We start from the raw sequence: 15,805 nt of genomic DNA, 5'->3' as shown, positions 1-15,805 counted from the left end.
TATCACAATACGATAACTCACATCACATGTCAAAAACCACTGATACCAAAAAAAGATGGAACTCCAACACTGAAAGCTTCTACACAAATAGGATATTATCCCAACAATGTTTTTGAAATGTTTCAATTTCTCGACCTTCAAGTTACAATTGTGGTCCACTGACTATTAGCCTAAGATTGCCCCTAAAAGGCCAAAGGGGTCATGCACATAGAAATGCCATACCATGCCAATATGCACAAACACATACATGCATGTATAATTTGCATTTGTAATTACATGCATTCTTTGTTTAAAGCAATACTTGACAAGCATTCCTAGCTGAAAAAGATACATCTTTTGGTTTGAATTAAAGAAAAGAAGTTTACTTTCCCATTATTTCAAAACTTGTAGAAGTAGAACTCTTCTAAACACATTTAAAGCTTGAAAACAGTACTTTTACAAGGTCTCTATGGAAAGGTTAATCTGAATCTGTATTTTATACATTATCATAATTAACAGCTTTCTCTGCACCTGTAGAACCATATCTCAACTCACCAAGCTAATCAGGTTATACTGTAAGTTAAGTTTAATCTTTACCAAATCAGAGAGAGAGAGAGAGAGAGAGAGAGAGAGAGAGAGAGAGAGAGAACCCCCACTAAAAACAAACATCTGAACCCATCTCTCAATAATTTTCCTTCCACCCATTCCCCACCATAGTGTCAAACCCAGCACAAATAAATGCTTGAGCTCCCACGAGCATTCAAGTGCTTGCAAGAACCAAGAACCCAAATAAAGAACCATGCCTTCCCTTAAGCTTTCATTCTTGTTGGTGTTGCTGATGGTGCTACACCTTCTTGGTGGTGCATTTCTCCCCTCCATCACCACCATCTGTGCTGCTGCTGCTGCTTCTGTTGCTTCTGCTTCCACCAAACCCAGCCCTCATTTTCAGGTCTTGAATGTTCGAGAAGCCATCGCAGGCACTAAAACCCACCCTGCAAAAACCACTTCTTTTCAAGAATCTTCGGAAGACAGCCACAGATCAGAGAAGAAATGGAAGCTTCAGTTAGTCCACAGAGATTCACTCCCTTCAACAAACTTCACCGATCACCGGCGCCGCCTCGAAGAACGTCTGAAGAGAGATGCGGTGAGGGTTGCTAGTCTTACTCGCCGGCTTTCCGCCGCTGATCGCGGTGGCGCTAGTTATGATGTGCAGGATTTCGGGTCGGATGTGATTTCGGGTATGGAGCAAGGGAGTGGCGAATATTTTGTACGGATTGGCGTTGGAAGTCCACCAACGGACCAATTCATGGTGATTGATTCTGGTAGTGATATTGTATGGGTTCAATGCCAGCCTTGTCGAGAATGTTACCACCAATCCGACCCGGTTTTCAACCCGGCTGAATCGGCTTCCTTCTTAGGAGTCCCTTGCAGCTCCAGCGTCTGCGATCATCTGGGGAATTCCGGCTGCCACGGCGGCCGGTGCCGGTATGAGGTTTCATACGGCGATGGGTCTTACACCAAGGGAACTCTTGCACTTGAAACACTCACTTTTGGTAGCACTGCGGTCCGAAATGTTGCTATCGGGTGTGGGCACATGAACCGGGGCATGTTCGTCGGAGCTGCCGGTTTATTGGGTCTGGGCGGCGGTTCGATGTCATTTGTTGGCCAGCTCGGCGGTCAGACCGGTGGTGCTTTTGGTTATTGCTTAGTCAGCCGTGGAATGGGTGTATACGGATCCGGGTCATTGGTGTTCGGACATGGAGCCATGCCGGTGGGTGCTGCATGGGTCCCGCTACAACGAAACCCACGGGCCCCAAGCCTCTACTATGTGGGTCTCTCGGGTCTAGGAGTAGGCGGTATCCGGGTACCCGTTTCTGAAGACGTTTTACAGCTATCAGCATTGGGTGATGGAGGTGTTGTCATGGACACAGGCACAGCAGTGACTCGGTTTCCGGCACCGGCATATATGGCGTTACGCGACGCCTTCGGAACGGCCACCTCGGGTCTGCCTCGAGCCTCTCGGGTATCGATTTTCGACACGTGTTATGATCTTTCCGGGTTCGAAACCGTCCGGGTTCCGACCGTATCATTTTACTTTTCGGGTGACGGCGGTGGCAGCGGACCGGTGCTGACACTTCCGGCAATGAATTTTCTGATTCCGGTAGATGAAGCTGGGACATTCTGTTTTGCTTTTGCACCCTCTTCTACAAGCCTTTCCATTATAGGGAATATTCAACAAGAGGGTATCCAGATATCCTTTGATGGAGCAAATGGGTTTGTAGGATTTGGACCCAATACTTGCTAATAAGCTTATTTTATTATCTTGTAAAGCTTTCAAGTGCAGAAAAGCCTTGATTCATCCCTTTTTTTAGTTGTGAGAACTAAAACTATTAATAGTGTGTATCCATTGACCTAATTACTGCATTAGACTGAACCATATGCCTTTTTCATAACTAGAAAGCTTATGAGATTAGTGAATATTCTAAGTGTGAAGGGAAGAGGATTAAATAATAGAAGTGAGAGGGTCAGAGCATCATCATAAGGGGAAAGCAGAAGCAGTCAATAATCCCTGAAGAAAGTGAGAAAAAAAGGTCCTTAACCTAGGAAGAAGAGCTCCCTCTGCTTTGGGTCTTTGAAAACTTAAATTGATAGGATCCAAGAGATCACTTTACCACTCTTGTCTAGTTGAAATCATGGCCTTGAAGAGAATAAAATTGCTCTTTCCTGTTTCCTGTGCTGCTTTTCCTTCTTGTGGAAAGCCATTTCACATCTTATATAACCCAAAACACCACACACAGTCACACACACACACAAGACACTCTTTCTCTGAAGGGAGCCACCACCATTGTGGACATGTGAAAGCTTTGAGTTTGATATCTGGGCTGCTTTTACTGTTACCCAAGCTGGTGTTGATTCAAGCAATGACTTTTGCAAAGACATCTGAAACTTTATCTTTTGGAGATTGAAGAGTTTCTTGCTTTTCCCAGCAGACCCTGGAAGAACATTGGCTGGCTAATAGTGTAGAACATATCCCTGAAATCATGAGATATCAATGGTGCTATTAATTTGTCCCACATTACAGTTCTGCTTAGGTTATCTGAAGGAGACCCTGAAAGCTGAATATACAGTCTAGCGAAATGAGAAAAGTGAGAAGAATCAAGAAAAGTTAAGTAGTTATTTTCCTCATGGAATTTGGATATCCTGGGATATGATATACACTCTATTTTCTTTTGCATTTGAACATCTAAACCCTAAAAATTGCTTTGTTCACTTGCCTCAGACAGTCATTATTGGCTTTCCTGACAAAAGATGAGAGAATATAATGCTCCAAAGTCATTTTCCATCCTCCATTCCCTTCAAACTTAACTCAATCACCTTCCTCTAAGGGAGGTTCTCGTTTCAAGAATTCATTCCAATAGGGATTTTTTACGCTTATGCTTTCTTTATATCTTTCTACCATATATTTAGGAGAAAAATCCATCTTTAAGTATTAACTGGATAGACGCACGTAAATGTTCCAAAATGTTTCATCATACTTATTTAATCTTTGAACACAAAAGCTGTCGCTTGCATTTTGAAATGGAAAGAATATTTGGAGGAATTTCCATGTTGGTGAGATGTCAAAATTTGTAATTATTTTTTTGCCCTCTAAGTCTTTTAATGACAGTAAGATTTTACAATTTTTATATAATTTTGAGGCTAGATTTGTCATTTTATTGTATATGTATCTGAAAGCCATTTGAGATAATGGCATTTCTTTGAAGTGATTGTCCCTTGTCCCTTGTCTCTTATCCTATAAGACAAAGGATACTCCAAAAACATTATATATTTCAGGGGGAATTCTCGGGGCCGTTGAGGGGTGGGAAGGTATATATCTGTCTCTTTACGAAAGTTTGGCGGAATTCACCAGTTCGCCAAGGGGCAAAACTTAGTGAACCAACAGATTTCACCGATTTTTCGCCAATATTTTAGGCGATACTTAATCCATGAGATGGTTAGATACTGAGGTCAAGTCAGTCAATCAGAAAAAAAATATCTAGCTCCCCATTATTAATTTAATTGATGAAAAGGTGAGGTCAAGTCATGCAATTAGTCATAAATGCTTGGGCCCTTCTCTAAACAACTCATCACTCTTTTTAGCTTAGAGATTGAAACATGAGCCAAACATTCTTCACTTCTTCTTCTAAAGCTGCAAGTCTCGAATACTTGTAGAACCTCTGGCTCTAATCGATTCCCACCACCGTTCTCCATTTTCATTTCCTTTCTTAACTTCCATCCCTTCTACGAAATTAGTCAATGTCGCCAAAGGGAGGGTTCATTTTGTTCCTTCCTACCTCCATCTGTGAAGCATCCTTGACATCTCCGGCGAACATGAGAGTGATGAGTGATCTCAGATTCCATGAATTTTTGGCCATTCTCGCTTGTTATTCGCCTATATTCTGATTTTCGGCGATATTTAGCATATATCGTTTTTGTTGGCATTTTTAATTCGCTTCTCACCAAACCATGTGACATTTGACGAATTTGGCCCGAAATTCGCCAAAAGGTTGTAGTACCATGGTCTCTTTCCTTCAAACATGAAATGGCCTTACTACCCTTCGATGCATGATAGTTGTTTTTAGTCTACTCTTTTATGATGCTTATTGGCAAAACCCCGTTGCAGTAGCAGAATGCAACCACCGGAGGTGGTGGTCTAGTGTCCCGAGCTCACTCCCAAGTGATTTGGTAACCCCTGTGTTCCAAATTCGAATCCCTTCTACTCCTCTGCTTCTCACATTGGATAGTTGTATACTCTTCGGCCTTCGCATGGGGTCACTACCGGCTTTTGTGGATTATACTAGGCCTCCGATGAGGCTATGTAGGTTGAACTTAAAAATCCAAACATTGCCTAGTAGGGGATCACAAGGGTGCCACTACTGCGTCCCTTTGAAATTACCCAAAAAAGAAGAAGAATGCAATGGGAAATTACTTTTTTAATGTTCTCGAATAATTATTGCACCTCCCATTCTAAAATCTCTATCATCTAATCTATATTTATTACTTTCTCATCATATATTTTCTCAAGAAATAAATACATGGTTTGGGTAACAAAACTTGTTTTTTTTTTTTCTAAGGGAGAAAAACAAAACATAAAAAGTCCTTTTTCCTACTCTCTATATTGACACTTCTCCATCATTTATAAAGAAAGGTGTTTTACTCGGGGACAGACAGGGTCACTTTGTTTCTAGATTTGGGGGTGTTTGTCACTGAGAAAGTTGTTTAGACTTGAGAGAGAACCGTTTGAGCTGCGTGTCCTCTCTCCTCTCGTCTTCTAGTGGGCCTTGCTAAAAAGCGAAGGTCATTCTGGTCGGCCCACTTACACCTTTGTGGGGTCCACCCCATATAGACTTTTTGCATTCCTCTTTTTTCACCATCTCTCGCCTTCCTGTCTTTCATTCTGTGTTTGTGGCTTCCCGCCAAAGTAGAGGTTAGGTTATGTGACCTAGAGATCCTCTACCCACCACTCAGAGGTTTGTGCTCTCCTTATATATCTCGTCGTCTCTTCTCGAGAAAGAAGTGGGGTATTTCTTCGCAAAATTGTGCTCAATTTCATATGTGGCAATTCCATCAAGATCTCTTCATTAATTAGGGGAAGAATCTGCATGAATCTAATTATTCTTCTATGATCGACCGGTATAAACATCAACAACTTCGAATTGGATCGGTTTCTCCTCAACAAATAAGTGCATCTATAAATTTTAATAAAAAAATTAAAAGTGTATGCTTTCAGTCTCAATAGACCTTCTTTTTAATGTGTGACATAGAAGTGTCAACCTTCCTAATATATAGTGGAAAATTGTGAGAAAACACAAATTTTTACTTGAGAGAATAGAGGATCCAGACTCAAGTTATCAACAGTGATTATAATTGAAAATTTCATCACATCTCAGTGTCTTGTTTACGTCGAGACATTTAGATATCAAAATTTCAACAATATGGTACACAATTGTATCATATTTCAGTAGGTTTTCCGTGTTATTAGGTTTGATTTTTTTCCGTGTACAACGTGATTTGAGGCCAATAAACACAATAATATTGCTATTTTTTTTTTACTAAAACTTAACATAAATTGGTCTTTTTGACTCACACATGCCTAACTGTGGTTAATGTGCTTTGGTTCTATGGAATGAGATTGAAAACTATATAGAATGAATTATTTATTTATAATGAATGTGTATCAAATTAGATTATTCAACATCCATGTTATAGATATAAAATGTAACCCTTAAACTATACCATCTTAGGTTATATGATATGCCGGTATAACATATGAGTCATACTCTAAAACAGTGTAGTTCAGATGTGCTCTGATGGAGTTACCATAAGAAAATGCATACTTTCTGGTGGTGAAATTACACAAATTATGATTGGAAAGGGAGTTTGGGGCTATAAGAAAGGGAAAGGTGGTCATAGAATGGTTTCTTCTTTTATTTTTCCCCCCTTCAGTTCAAATAATAAATTTTTTCATGGCTTTTCACCTTGTTGGGTTCATGGATAAAGTATGAACAATTGATGGTGGTGACTGCAAATCCTATGGGATAATTTCTTAGATCTACTGAATTACAAAAAAAGTAGGTTTATTAGGAAAATAGTTCTTAATAAAGTACCACTACTAAATCAGACTACTTCTTTTATTGTGTTTTGAATGGCAGGATTCTCTGAATCCCCATAAGAAGGCTTCAGTGTTGCAATCCGACCTTGTACATCTTAGTTTCTTCTATATCTGCTAGATATTGATTTTGAACTCCAGCATGTGAGATTTGTTTTCTTGCTCTAAGTTCCTAGTCAAACAAAACCCTGTTCTGCAAAGGACACTATTAGTTCAATTTCTATCATTCTTTTGTAGGTACTGCACTAGTGGTCAAGTGATCCAACCATATCATCCAATACGACTACCTTGTTATGACTTCAGTCACTAGCTCTATCTTCGACATCCCCCTCCTTGCAATTAAGGTAGCAACTTCAGGCATGGCCAGCTCCCATGGGCAGCGTATACAAGGCCTGGGAGCGAATTCACCACCGTATGACTGATAGGCGGATACTAGCAATTCCGGCTTTATGCAGGGGAGTTGTAACCTACAATCAAAATTGACGACAGGTTTTTAGAGTTCGCTCACCCTTGCAGGTTCACGACCCTTTGTCCTGTCCAATGTAGCACTTGTTCGCCTAGGCCATGAGGGACATGATGACTTCACATCAACCTCACCTACCACCGGCTTATCTTCAGCAGGTATTGCCCTAGTGGTCAAAACCCTACTTTGGTTCTTCGCTTGAATACCCTAGACCCTGGATTCAATTTCAAATCTCCCAGACCATACTAAAATCTGCAGTGCAGATACTCCAGTGCTACTGTATTCACCTATATGATGAATGCAACATATCCAGCCATGCTGATAATAGTTTTAAGGGTATGCCTAGGGGAATAAATTTCCTGTTACAAGGGGTAACCTCTTGTTACAAAGAGCTAATTCGTTTACTAAAAAAATGCCTGACTGAGGAAATCCATTAAATCCCTATATTTCATATCTTCTCCATTTGACACACACAGAGTATTCTTCAGCTCCTATTCAGAGGAACAGGGATGGAGTTTAACCTTAGCATCATGGTGGATGGAAGTTTTACAACATGGAGCCTAAAAGGTATTTTGGGTGTTTAGATGTTTGAAAACACCCATGGTTACCAGCCCTATTCTTGATAAGAGCCACTACAGTTATATTTTAATTATTCGACATCCAATTACACTTTTGCTACAGCACTTCATCAGAGTGAAAGAGTATCTAAGAAAAAGGCTATGCAAGCTCCTGAAGGATGTTAATTCCACCAGAATTCATTATTTCTGAATATTTGGGCAGCGAAGAACGGAAGAATTTCAAAGAAGTCCTCATACATTTATGGCTCATGGATATAGTACGAAAGAATAATCAAAGACAACCATTTCAAGGACTTCTACAGAAGCTGAAGGATAATCCAAATTCAGTAAAGCTGCTTGCTTCATGGGATGTCCAACCTCACACTCTTGAATGTGGGAGAGGCAAAGGGTAACTAGAAAATCCATTAGAAACTGTCCAGTAGGGATTAAACCACAGATGAAGGGGAAAGATCTGGAGAGGTGAATTGAGAAAAAGGCAGGGGTAGCTGAATGTACCTTTGAAATCAAGTCATGCTGCCTCTGATTCTCATTTGGTCATCCAATGTATTGATGGAGCTGTCGAGGTCCCTTTTGGAGGAGTTGCTGTAATCTTCATAAGATCATTCAGCTTCAGAGGATTGTTCATGTATATTTCATCTACAGAGGATTTTTCATTTATATTTCATTCTCTATTGTGTATATAAGTGAATACCAGGCTCTGTAGATTGGTTATCTAGGAGATACAGCTGAAATTCAAATCCCTTGCATAATTATGAAGGATCTTGACAAAATTTCTAGCAAGATCCCTTGGTAGGAAGCCTATATAATATTTCTACATTATGCCATAAGTGCTCTCTCATCTACTGCCATATAAGCCTTGTGTTCTCCCCACCCCACACCATGTGAACTTTCTCCCTCAGTTTTTGAGTTATTCCAATTAAGTTTTTAATTTCAGAATGTACTATGCTTCTATACTTTCCAAAAAAATTTTAAACCTGCATAACAACATAACACGTGATAATATAAAACAGAATATTTCACCAATGGAAAACTCAAAAAAAAAAAAAAAAAAAAAAGGGGATAACTTTTCAATAAAATTTGAGTCCCAACCAGACTGTCACATGCAATCCTTTTAAGGCATGTTGTATGAGTTGCTGGAATGGGAAACTGGAACTCAGCTCTTGAAAAATTATAAGAATGACATTCCATTGACACAGAATCTAATGCCATCTTCTGGATTTTCTGTATGGCTTTGTCTTCCTCCATAATCCACCTCTAAGGGTTAATAACTTGGAACATTTTGAAAGGCATCTGAAGACAAATAGATGAACTAAAAGACACGGAAGTTTGGAGACTGAGAAAGATGCTCAGCAGGTCAAACAATTTCTGCCCTTAATGTAGCTTTGAAGCGAAGCAATGCTTCTCTGGATGCATTCTATAATTGAGCATCACGTGGGATATTCTCAAGTGGTTCAATGGTTCTTGAACAAAACTTATGGAAGCTGGCCAAGGGATCCAGTGTGCATCTAATTAGATACATTCATCTTTTAAGTGTAACTTGAACAGTACTTTAATAGATTAATCAATGAATCATTGCATGTGCTTGCTTCCCATGCCTTTTTTTTATTCAAAAGGTTAGGACCATTGTTAGAGATCTCAATCTCAATCTCTTTCTTTTGGCCTGGCGAGACAACATATCAGGCGACATAAGAAAAAGTAGAAATCTCAACCGAGATCTTGGTCCAACCATTTTTTTTTTCTTTCTAGTTGATCGAGTTGAGGCGAGATCCAATCTTGTCTCAACTCTGTCTCACTCCTCTAGCCTCCTATCTCGCTCGTGACCTTCCAAGTTGGATTTTGGCCAAAATTTCCGCTTGATTCTTGATAGATCTTCACCTGCACCACTGCTAAGCAAGGTTTAGCACATTACATCAAGAAACAAGATCAACTGACCCCCTCACCAAGTTGGCTGAACGATGTAGAGCCTCAGTACAAGACCTACAAGACGAGGTCATGGTGCCGGTGGAGCTGGGCCTTGATTGATTTGATCTCACCTTCTATTATGAAGTTATGATTTATGAACTTAAAATAAATTGTACTATTGTATTCTCAAGAGTCGAGAACGATGATGTTGTACTATACTCATATGGATGAAATTCTAAGCAATTTAAGTTATTTGATATATCTTATCACTTGCTTTTCACTTATATGTTCCAATGGTTCTATATTTCATTTTTTAAAACTCCGTATGTTTGTTCCAATAGCATTTTTGTTTCAAACTTAGGGTCGAGTTAGACTCATTTCCATAGGATTGTTTGCTCACAAATTTAAGGCCACCAGTGTTGTTTAGAAAGCCTAAATAGGTGAATACCAACTTTGAGCCCAACTTGACCCTTAAAACCCCCCGAGATGGGCCCTCGAGTTTGGCCTTGAATTTACTATATTTCGGTCGAGATCTCGATTGCAAAATTGCCCTCAAGAGCGAGATCTTGAACCATGGTTAGGACATGAACCCTCACATCCTTGGTTCGAGGTCTCACGAGATCTTGCCGAGATCTCAATATTTTGAAATATCGAGTTGAGAAGCCTTGCAAACCTAGAGAATACCAAATCCCGATCGAGTCAAGATCTTGGTTCGAGTCTGGATTCCATTGGGATCTCAGCTTTGAGTTTACCCTTTATATGCCCCCTCTTGCGGAGTCTAGACAAGATGTCTCCTCTTGGCTCCTCTAAACCTCCTCTTGACCCTGCTTCTTGTTCTTCCATTTATGGCCGATAGGGGTGCAAGTTTGGCCTTGGTGGCCCTGACCCGCCCTAAGCCCACCCTAGAGCCCGCCCTGAGCCCGAATAGGGCTTGGGTTAAAAATTTTGGCCCTAAGGGCGGGTTAGGGCCAAGGGCGGGCCTGGGATTACTCTTTGGCCCACCCAGCCCATCCCGGCCCGTCCTTGATTTTGGCCCTAATCTTGGCCTTGATCTTGGCCCTAATCTTGGCCTTGATTCTGGCCTTGATTTTGGCCCTGATTTTGGCCCTGATTATGGCCCTGATTTTAGCCTTGATTCTGACCCTGATCTTGGCCTTGATCCTAGCCATGATATTGGCCTTGATCTAGGCTATGATTTTGGCCTTGATTTGAATCTGGACCCTCCACCCATATGGAGAGGAATTAATTATAATCCACATGGGTGAATATTTGACACTTGTCAAATTTTAAAAACATGATCATGTTTTGTAAAAAAAATTAATAAAAATAAATTATATCTTCATTACGAATGTAGTAAGCATCCACCTGATTTTGGCTCTAGTCTTAATGTTAATTTGACCATGATTATGTATTAGATTTTTACCCTATCTTCACATTAACATTGATATAACTATAAGTCTCGACTTTGACCTTTAGTCATTTTGATAATATTAGACTATGAGTTCACTTTTTATATTATTTTTAAGATAATTTTTATTTTTTGAATTAAGTCATTTTTAGTTCAAAAAAATCATTGATTTTTTTTTTTTGACTAAGGCGAGATAATATATTATAAATAATAAAAGCTAGTATATAGAAAATTTATATCTAACAAATCTACACCCCAACTTCTCATCATGAATATTGACATCTTTCTTTTGCCTCCAATGTGATATTTCAAAGAAAAAAAAAAAAAACTTATTAAGGACAGATAGCTATGTTTGTAACTAAATATAATTCTCTTTAACCATGAAAAAAAATATCAATACTAAATTATTGTTGATTTACTTGTTAACAAAGTTTTGAATATGAATTTTTTTTTTTTTTTTGAATAAGGATATCAATGGGAGGGGTTTTCAATTTCCATCATGAAAGTAATGGGAGAGGTTTTTAATTTTCATCATCAAAGCAATGAAAGACTTTCATAGATCAATATAAAATTATGGAGTATGAATTTAATTATGTTTAAAGCAATACTATTAACTTATTGACTATTTTATCATTTTGTATGAGCTTGAATCATCTTATATTTCTATGAATTTTATTTTTAGTTTACTTATGATACTTTTATTTTTATTATTATTATTATTTTTTTATGAATTTACATTTGTTATTTTAGATCCAAGAATATGACCAATTAAGGCTAGGGCCAATCAGGGCTAGGGACAAGGCTAATTAGGGTCACTCAGGGCTAATCAGGGCCAATCAGGGCCAATCAGGGCTAGGGACATGGCCAATCAGGGCTAATCAGGGTCAGGGCCAATCACCAATCAAGGTCAGGGCCAATCAAGGTCAGAGCCAGGGCCAACCCATCCCGACTTGGCCCAATTAGGGCGGGAATGGGCTTGGCTTGGCCTTGTAGGGCTTAGGGCCAGGGACAATAATTCTTGGCCCTAAACTAGGGTCAGGGTGGGAATGGGCTCAGATTATAACATATAGGGGGCTTGGGATTGCAAAAGCCCGGCCCAGTTGCAGCCCTAATGGCCGGACTATTTGCTGAAAAACAGCTACATCTTCCCCTACAGCATCAAAACTCTACTTGGCTCATCTACAATAAGTAATCAACAAGAATCAAGTGATTTTGAAGCCATTCTTAAAGGAAGGCAAGTTTTCTTCCCTAATTTCATTCTTCTCAAATAATATGTTATGTATTATGTGTTGGAGTGTGGATTAATGTACATTGAATATCTTTGCCAAATCTACAATTTCATAGAACAAACTTACTTTTCTGTTAATAATTTTTCTTTTAAATCTTTAAATAAAAAAAATGTAATAAATTAAAATTTAAAAAAGTAATGAAAAATACTATGTTTTGAAAATGATTGTAATATATGTTAGACTCCATAATGACTTAGTCATTTAATTTCATTCCACTCTTGTACTCTCGTGGTATAACTTATATATAAGTACAATTTTGTAATGTCATAATGTGGAATTCTAAACCATTGAACATGTTTGATGTATCATTTCACTTTAAACCTTTCTGTTTGCATTTATATCAAGTGATGATTGTGCATTTCATGTTTTATACGTTTGCAAGTTCATTCGTTCAACATTTCTATTTCAAAGTTAGGGTGGAGTTGGAACTCACACATTCACTCGTTCCTTTGGTACATTGTGTTTAGAAAGCCAAAATAGGTTATATACCAAATTTCAGCCCAACTTGAGCCCTAAAACCCACAAAGATGAGCCCTCGAGTTGAGCAGGATTTATTTATGAGATCTCAGCCGAGATCTTGGTTTTTTGGCTGGTTGAGATCTTGGTCAAGACCGAGATCTCAAACCATGCGCAAATCATCTTTGTTCAAAAGTACCTTCAATTGTAGGTGTAATGTGCTATGATATTAAGTTTGTGTAATGTGTAATTATGGACCTTTGGTATAGTTTACTTTCTACTACGACAAAACCCCACACTTCCAATCCCCAAAAAAAAAAGAAAAAAGAACCTTCAATGTACTAACTAAGAATGTGGATAAAATATGTAATTTACATTACACATTAAAGAAAAACTTAGTTTGCAGCATTCCACAGCAAAAAATTATCAAATAAAACTTCAGCGTTACAAAAAACAATAATAATAAAGAAACTATAAATCAAAAGGATAATTTTTTTTCTTTCCCTTTTTTTTGGCTTCTACCTTCTTTAAATAAAAAGTTAAACAAATACCCTTCATGGTATCCAAAGAGAAGAATATGGATAAGGATAATCCTTTTTTCGTAAGGAAAAATTTATAAAGAAGAAAAAGTACAATCACCTGGGGAAGAAAGCTGAAACCATTCCTTCTTAATCTGATATATTGTTAACCTTCTCTATATTTACATTTAAAAGGAAAAAGAAAAAAAAAGTAATGATAACAGAAAGATTTAAATGCTAAACAGTCACATGTGATGGAGCAACATATGCTTTTTGTTTCAATTCCAATACAGGACATAATAGTCCACCTCTGAACATTGAGAAGGTATTATCAACATTTCTTTAATAAAACCCCATACAAAATCAACACATAGACATCAAGAACATTCCAAGATATAGGAAAACACACCAGGATATCACAGATTCAATTGCGACCATTAAGGGATGGGTACATATCATACAACTAATCAGCTCCATAATAGTCCACCTCCGAACATTGAAAAGGCATAATCAAAATTTCCTTAAATAAAACCCCATACAAAGTCAACACATAGACATCAAGGACATTCCAAGATAGAGGAAAACACATGATGATATCATAGATTCAATTGCGACCATTAAGGGATGAGTACATATTATACAACAATCAGCTCCAAAATATAAGAAATTCCCCATTAAACCAGAGAAGTTAATGTAGAATGCTGCTTACCACAAAAAAAAAATATAATAATAATATAAAAAAAAAATCTAGAATGCTGATAATCATCAAAACAGATTTACATTTTATTTTTAATATTCAATTCCTAATGTGAGTATGTTAGCTGTTTTGGAAAGAAATGCAAAGTTATACAAAATACCACATGTGATGGAGGAAGATATGCTTTTCTTTTTCAGTTCCAATAAAGGACACTATAGTCCACCTTTAAACATTGAAAATATACAATCATGAATTTCCTTAATTAAAACCCCATATGAAGTCAACACATAGAAATTTCAAGGACATTACAAGATACAGGAAAAGGCACAAGGATATCGTCACCATTAAGGGATGAGTATATATTATACAACTGATCAGCTCCAGAAGTCAAGAAATTCCGATTAAACAAGTGGTTAATGTAGACTGCTAATTATCATCAAAACAAATATACAATCTCTTTTTTTTAATATTCATTTCCTACTGTGAAATTGTTAAGCCACTTTGGAAAGAGATGCAAAGTTGTACAAAATGCCACCTAGAACTCCATGAAAGATTTAAGGACAGAAATATAAGGAATACCAATATCAATTATATTTTGTTTTTCTTCACAACTGTGCTTAAAATAAGGATCAATCCAAAGGTCGGACTAGGTATGAAAAGGTGACAAATTAGAGAAAATGAAAATTTTAGTAAGCTGTCAGGCACCATCAAAGAACTCATTCCAGAGCCTTTCTACTTGTCCAACAATTGATATTTATAACTGCAACAAATTATCTTACACAAAGAAGTAACTGGACAGAGGTGGTACCAAATTTAGGCAGATAATAACACTACATTGCACTGAGATGGCAACCATATGAATGAGTATACTCCATCAAATCTATACGTGAAGTGGGACAAAACAGAAACGCTAAAAGGAAATAGGGCTCATTCGACAAATAAATTCTAAAATGATATATCAACGTGCAGTAGATGAAGTCTAGAATTTAGCTAGCCATGCTTAAAATGTTCCAAGGACACTTTAAAAAGGAGTTCTCCTTATAAATACCTGGTGTGGGGTGTTATAAAATTCAAATATATAGAGATCCACACAGGTTCAGAGAAACAACAGAAGATCCAACTTATTTACTCATAGGACTTCCATAATTCAAAATTTCCAGTAAATACACCTTCCTACCCTCTTTGAAGAATGAAGAGCTAACAAAGGAAAGTCAACTTGTCCCGACTCTTAGATATCTAAGAAACCCCAAAAGTATAAAGAAGAATTAAGAATTTTACATATGGTTGGTAATTTTGCCAGTAGTAAATAAGGCCAAGAAAATAAGTAGAATAATTCCAGTCCAAGAAAAATCCAATTTTAAGGCATGTAGGTGCAGAAAATCTAATGAACAACTTTACAACAGAAACAAAACTAATGTCCTTAATATGATCTTGCAGCAGACTGGAAGTAAAGATGAGGACAGAAAGTACCTTCTATAAAATGAAGAACCTCAGAAATCAGATATAGCCATAAAGCCCACATTTATGCTGTCTAAGCCAGAAGAAAAGCAACTTTACTTCTAGACTGATTAAAGAATCAAATATAGTTTACCAGTCTATTCATCTGAGCACCACAATATTCCACCCAGGAAAAGCAAGAAGAAAAGAAGTCTTGGAAAATATAAAAAATGAATTGTCTCCAAAAAGTGAATCCCATCAGAGCTGTATGACTTAATATTTTGCCTACAATTTCCAATACTAATATTATCCTAAAAATGTTATTATTATTTTATTTATTTCTGAACAAAGTCCAGCACCAGAAACTCAAATAGAACCAAGAAATAGACGACTGACTGTGTTAACTCAAAATGGAAAATGTCACATGGA

At 37.7% G+C, this 15,805-nt stretch overlaps 1 protein-coding gene across 1 annotated transcript; it reads left to right on the top strand.

Annotated features, from left to right (window-relative positions):
* The first annotated feature begins 625 nt into the window (after positions 1-625).
* LOC149012613 (Eukaryotic aspartyl protease family protein) lies at positions 626-2,350 on the top strand. The gene has a single exon (XM_089160126.1). It carries the CDS (start codon positions 779-781, stop codon positions 2,282-2,284), a length of 1,506 nt encoding a protein of 501 aa, XP_089016252.1. The 5' UTR covers positions 626-778; the 3' UTR covers positions 2,285-2,350.
* Positions 2,351-15,805: the final 13,455 nt, after the last annotated feature.

Source organism: Hakea prostrata, chromosome 6 (assembly GCF_041222555.1).
Source record: "Hakea prostrata isolate BN-2017 chromosome 6, UWA_Hpros_2, whole genome shotgun sequence".
NCBI lineage: Eukaryota > Viridiplantae > Streptophyta > Magnoliopsida > Proteales > Proteaceae > Hakea > Hakea prostrata.
The sequence above is the reverse complement of the archived record's forward strand: the minus strand, read 5'-3'. Positions and strand labels throughout refer to the sequence as shown.